Genomic DNA, 6,000 nt, shown 5'->3' on the forward strand with positions numbered 1-6,000 from the left:
CAGGACTCGATCCTAGGACTCTGGACAATGACCAGAGCCAAAGGCAGATGCTCAACCATGGAGCCACTCAGGTGCCCCTGCTTTTTAGGTCTTATTAAAGAGTTTGGATTGTATTCTAATTGTCATGGAAATTTATCAGCAGGTTTTGAGTAGAAGAGTGACATGATCTGACTTGACACATGAAAGGATTGCTCTGGCCGCTATGTTGAGAATGGGCTATAGCAGAGCAAGAGTGGAGGCAGGGAGGCCAGTGAGAAGGCTATTTGAGCTTCAATCCTTATCTCCTGGGATGCCTGGGTGGCTTAGTGGTTTAGTGCCTGCCTTAGGCGGAGGACGTAATCCTGGGCTCCCGGGATGAGTCCCATATCAGATTCCTTGCATGGAACCTGTTTCTCCCTCTATGTATATGCCTCTCTCTCTCTGTGGCTCTCATGAATAAATAAAGTCCTAAAAAAATCCTTACCTCCTGCTCCCTTCTGCACCTATTCACTTCCTGACCTGTCCTCATCCCTTCTTGCTGGCTCTGTTCTCAATTCTTAGACCTTACGACAGAGTTGGGTTTCTTCTTGACCCTTGATATTCTTCCAAGCACATGGTTTTGCTCCACATTCTGGCTCCATCCAGTTAGAGCATCTGAGTCACCCTCTGCCTGATCTAGTGTTGACCCTAGCCCTCTATCCCACAACGACTCTCACAGTTGGGAAGCTGGTGACTTATCTAAAGCCTGAAGGAGACTAAACCTTAGTTATACCATTGTTTCAAGGACAGAATCTTCCCCACCCCTTTAGAAGAAAATGATGAGTGAAGAACAATTAGAATTATTTGTCTGATAACCTAGAAAAATCATTGTTTTGACCCATGGCTTTGAGACTTAGTCTGTAAAACCTTGTGACTGTTTTAAAGTGAACTCTTCAGGATTCAAATCTGCACATCTATCATAATTTCCATTGACCAATGACATTCCTCACAAACTCATTCTAATTTTCCAGTATAACACACTTTTCCACTTTTTCTTTCATGACTACACTACACTTCTAGATCCTTCTGTTCTTAGATCCCTCTATTTCATGCCCCATGAGCTCTCAAAAAAACCCACTTAGAGTCTGTGTCACATATACTGATACCATACAGGTGTTCAAAGTTTTTATTTATAATTTTAAATTGCATCAATTTATTTTTATTTGTAATTTTAAATTGCATCAATTTATTAAATAAAACAAATCTATTAAATCAGCAAATGTGTACTGAATGCCTAATCTGTGTGTCAAGACTTGTGCTGGATGTTTGGATAAAGAAATGAAGAAAACAGTTTCTTGCATTTGAGGAAGCAAACAGGGGAAAGATAAATCAACATCTTAGCAGGTAGTCAAGGCCAGGTGACAGAGTTGCCACTGTGCCCCATAGGTCCCATTTCAAGCTTTATTGTGAGAAACATGGTTTCCCATCAGGCCCTGCACACAACAAGAAGCCAGTCAGTGTTTGTTGTTGATGGTGATGATGATTTGGTATTTTTCTAGAAGATTAGCTCTCAATCTGAGGGCTATTCAAATTAAATCCCAGGTCTATTTCATCAGGGATTGTCATTCACTGGCATGTATGACCTTTTAGCTAAAGACTGATGTGCTAAATGAACAATGTTATCAACTGAATTTACTTGATATGGATGAGATTGCAGTTTTCCAAGGCAACCTTTTCCTTAAGTCTCCAAATTATCAGCTACTTCAGTTGAACTATCTTAATCATCTATTCACTGCAGGATCGAAACAAAGACAGAATCTATCTTCATTCTTGTCTCAGAGCCTAGACAAGGTCTGGGCCATTGAAGAACAGATGCCTGTTTGCCCCTGTGAATCAGTGATCAGCTTTTGGCATACCTCAGTTTCCCCATCTCTATTTTATGACTGTTGCTATATACATATATAGCAATATGATACCATAATAAAATAAAGTCAAACACAAGAAAATAATAATGACCACGTAACACAATAAAATAATTATTAGATTTAAAAAATATATTTTAGGGGTGCCCAGATGGCACAGTTGATGGAGCATCTGACTCTTGGTTTTGGCTCAGGTTGTGATCTCAGGGTCGTGGGATTGAGCACTGCAACTGGCTCCCTGCTCAGCACAGAGTTTGCTTGAGATTCTTTCTCTCTCCTTCTCCCTCTGCCCCTCCCTGCCACTGTGCTCACTCTCTCAAAATAAATAAATCAATCCTTTTTTAAAAAATAAAATATGGGGATGCCTGGGTGCCTCACCAGTCGAGCGTCTACCCGCAGCTCAAGACATGATCCCAAGATCAAGGATCAAGTCCCACATCAGGCTCCCCTTGAGGAGCCTGCTTCTCCCTCTGCCTATGTCTCTGCCTCTCTCTGTGTCTCCTATGAATAAATAAATCTTTTAAAAATGAAATTAAATATGTATCTTGAAAGAAAAGAAAGATGATATTATCATGTTCTGGTAAGCGTTATTTTTTAAAAGATTTATTTAGTTATTTGAGGGAGAGATAGTGCATACTCTTGTAAGCACGGAAAGGGGTAGAGGGAAAGGGGGAGGGAGAATCTCAAGTGACTCCCTGCTGAGTATAGAGCCCAATGTGGGGTTGGGTCTCAGGACCCTGAGATCATGACCTGAGCTGAAATCAAGAGTCTGAAGCTTACCAATTGAGCCATGCAGGTGCCCCTCCAGGGAGGTTTAAATAAAGAATTTTCATGACAAGTACCTGGGTGGCTCAGTCAGTTAAGTGCTTTCAGCTCAGGTCATGATCCCAGGATCCTGGAATCAAGTCCTATGTCAGGAGGCTCCCTCCTCAGCAGGGAGTCTGCTTGTCCCTCTCCCTCTGCGCCCCCCAACTTGTGCTTGCACTCCCTCACTCTCAAATAAATAAATACAATTTTTCATAAAGAAATAAATAAAGCATTTGCATGAGAGAAACTAGCCCAAAAGAAAACTCAAAACTTTTATTAAGTGTGCATTGTCTACCAAATAACATTTCAGAGTTGCATTAAGAAATGTCAAGGACGGGACGCCTGAGTGGCTTAGCAGTTGAGTGTCTGCCTTTGGCTCAGGGCGTGATCCCAGAGTCCTGGGATCGAGTGCCATATTGGGATCCCTGGGAGGAGCCTGCCTCTCCCTCTCCCTTTGCCTATGTCTCTGCTCTCTGTGTCTCTCATAAATAAATAAAATCTTTAAAAAGAAAGAAGAAAGAAAGAAAAAGAAAGAAAGAAAGAAGAAAGAAAGAAAGAAAGAAAGAAAGAAAGAAAGAAAGAAAGAAAGAAAGAAAGAAATGTCAAGGACAGGGGCACCTGGGTGGCTCAGTGGTTGAGCATCTGCCTTCAGCTCAGGTTGTGATCCCAGTGTCTTGGGATCGAGTTCCACATTGGGCTTCCCACGGTGAGCCTGTTTCTCCCTCTGCCTGTGTCTCTGCCTCTGTGTGTGTGTGCCTCTCATGAATAAATAAAATCATAAATAAATAAATAAATAAATAAATAAATAAATAAAATCTTAAAAAAGAAAAAGAAATGTTAAGAACAGAGCTTGGCTAGGTCAGTTAGTGGAGCATGCAACTCTTGATCTCACAGTTCTGAGTTCAAGCCCCATGTTGGATGTGGAGTCTACTTAGTTTTAAAAAGAAGAAAGAAGAAAGAAAGAAAGAAAGAAAGAAAGAAAGAAAGAAAGAAAGAAAGAAAGAAAGAAAGAAAGAAAGAAAGAAAGAGGGACACCTGGGTGTTTCAGCAGTTGAGCGTCTGCCTTTGGCTCAGTGCGTGATCCCAGGATTCGGGATCAAGTCCTGCATCAGGCTCCCAGTGAGGAGCCTGCTTCTCCCTCTGCCTATGTCTCTGCCTCTCTCTGTGTGTCTCTTATGAATAAATAAATCTTTTTTAAAAAAGAAACAAACAAATGTCAAAGACAATAGTCCAAACTACTGTTTACTTGAGGCCAATTTTCTATCAAACTTCAACAATCCTGGGGATCCCTGGGTGGCTCAGCGGTTTGGCGCCTGCCTTCGGCCCAGGGCGTGATCCTGAAGTCCCAGGATGGAGTCCCGCATCAGACTCCCTGCATGGAGCCTGCTTCTCCCTCTGCCTGTGTCTCTGCCTCTCTCTCTCTCTCTCTCTCTGTGTCCCTCATGAATAAATAAATAAATAAATGATAAATAAATAAATAAATAAATAAATAAAAGACTTAACACAATCCTGAGTGAATGGATTCACTGACTAAAGTTTCAACCTGTCCTACAGTCATATTGATGATCAAAAGGAAGCTGTAGAGAGACAGCCTCACAACCTTTCAAATGGTTTATTTCTAACTATGGCATATGAGACATTGAAAAAAAGCGTAAGAATCCATTTTCTTACCTGAGAGAAAGATAAAGCTCAACATGAGAATCAATCCATAAAGCCTCTGACATCTGATGTATTCTTTCATTGTGTAAACCTGTGTTCAAAAGTCAGAAATACGCCCAGCTGAGAATCAGAACAATTTTTAAGTGTATGTGACCACACTTCTTCCCATCCAACGCAAGGCATTTTCCAATTGCTTAAAGCCATGTCCGCCGGCCACAATATTGAAGCTTGCCTGAGTTATGCAGCCTTGCTGAAACCTCACTGATTGATTTATTTGCATATCCTTCCAACCAAACTTTGCTGAGTGCCTACATGTGCCAGACCCTGTGTTACACACTGGGAGTACAGTGCTGGGGAGACAAGTTAGCCCAGAGGGGAAGACAGACATTGAATGCAGGCATAATTACAAAGTGGGATGAATTCAACCTTAATGCACACAACTTCTACTCAACAACTTGCAAATTTAACAATCCTAAACATTTTTTTCCTTTTTTTAAAACTTCTTTCCTTGATTGATTGATTTTCATATATTTTTTATTGGAGTTCAATTTGCCAACATATAGCATAACACCCAGTGCTCATCCCATCAAATGCCCCACTCAGTGCCTGTCACCCAGTCACCCCAACTCCCTGCCCACTTCCCTTTCCACCATCCCTTGTTCATTTCCCAGAGCTAGGTGTCTCTCTTGTTGTCACCCTCACTGATATTTCCCACTCATTTTCTCTCCTTTCCCCTTTATTCTCTTTCACTATTTTTTATATTCCCCAACAATCCTAAACATTTTGAAGAAAGCACCATGCAAGAAGACTTTACTGGTAAAAGTAATCCATCAAATCATTTCTATTTTTAAAGCAGATCTGTTTAGAGAAACCTGATCATCGCTTTACATTTACCCAGCTCCTCTCCTTTAAAAAGTGTAATTAGGGGAGTGCCTAGGTGGCTCAGTCGGTTAAGTGTCTGCCTTCTGCTCAGGTCATGATTTCAGGGTCTTGGAATCAAGCCCTGCATCCGGCTCCCTGCTCAGCACGAAGTCTGCTTCTCCCTCTCCCCCTCTTCCCTGCTCGTGCTCTCTCTCAAATAAATGAATAAAATATTTATAAATAAAATAAAAAGTATAATTAGGGGCACCTGGGTGGCTCAGTCGGTTAAGCATCCAACTCTTGGTTTCACCTCAGGGTTGTGAGATCAAGCCCCACGTCAGGCTGCATACTCAGCAGAGAGTCTGTCTGAGATTCTTTCCCACTGCCCCTCCCTCCACTCTCTCTAAAAAAAAAAAAGTGAGTTTTTTGAAAGTGTAATTAAAGCTGCTTATTTGGGAAATACACTGGAAATCCCCTTTTCTCCAGGCAAAACAGTGTTAAAACTACAAATCTTACAGAACTGTATTACAGAAGCTTGGCAGTAGGGTGCTGATGAGCCTTTTCTGATTTTAAATAAAATATACTTCTGAATGATTTACTACTGATTTAAACATTTCTTTTCCTATAGGATAATGCAACATATTGTATTTCTTACCACTTCTAAGTGCGACTTGGAGTGAATAGACTCACTTTACATTTAAAGTAACAGAACCAATTAGGAAATCAAATGAATCTTGGGCTTGCTATGAGTGCCAGCCATTAATACAGCTCTTCATATTTACCAAGTGGTCTA

General features: G+C 41.1%; 1 protein-coding gene across 1 annotated transcript in view; it reads right to left on the reverse strand.

Moving 5' to 3' along the window:
- The window catches only part of ADGRG4 (adhesion G protein-coupled receptor G4), a 100,719-nt gene extending 96,286 nt beyond the window's left edge, over window positions 1–4,433 (reverse strand). Inside the window, exon 1 of the mRNA XM_072816075.1 lies at window positions 4,359–4,433. Within this exon, the coding sequence (XP_072672176.1) occupies window positions 4,359–4,428 (70 nt within the window). The 5' untranslated portion in view covers window positions 4,429–4,433. The remainder of the gene's footprint in view (window positions 1–4,358) is intronic.
- Window positions 4,434–6,000: the final 1,567 nt, after the last annotated feature.

This window comes from Canis lupus, chromosome X (genome assembly GCF_048164855.1).
Source record: "Canis lupus baileyi chromosome X, mCanLup2.hap1, whole genome shotgun sequence".
In the NCBI taxonomy this organism is placed as follows: Eukaryota; Metazoa; Chordata; class Mammalia; order Carnivora; family Canidae; genus Canis; species Canis lupus.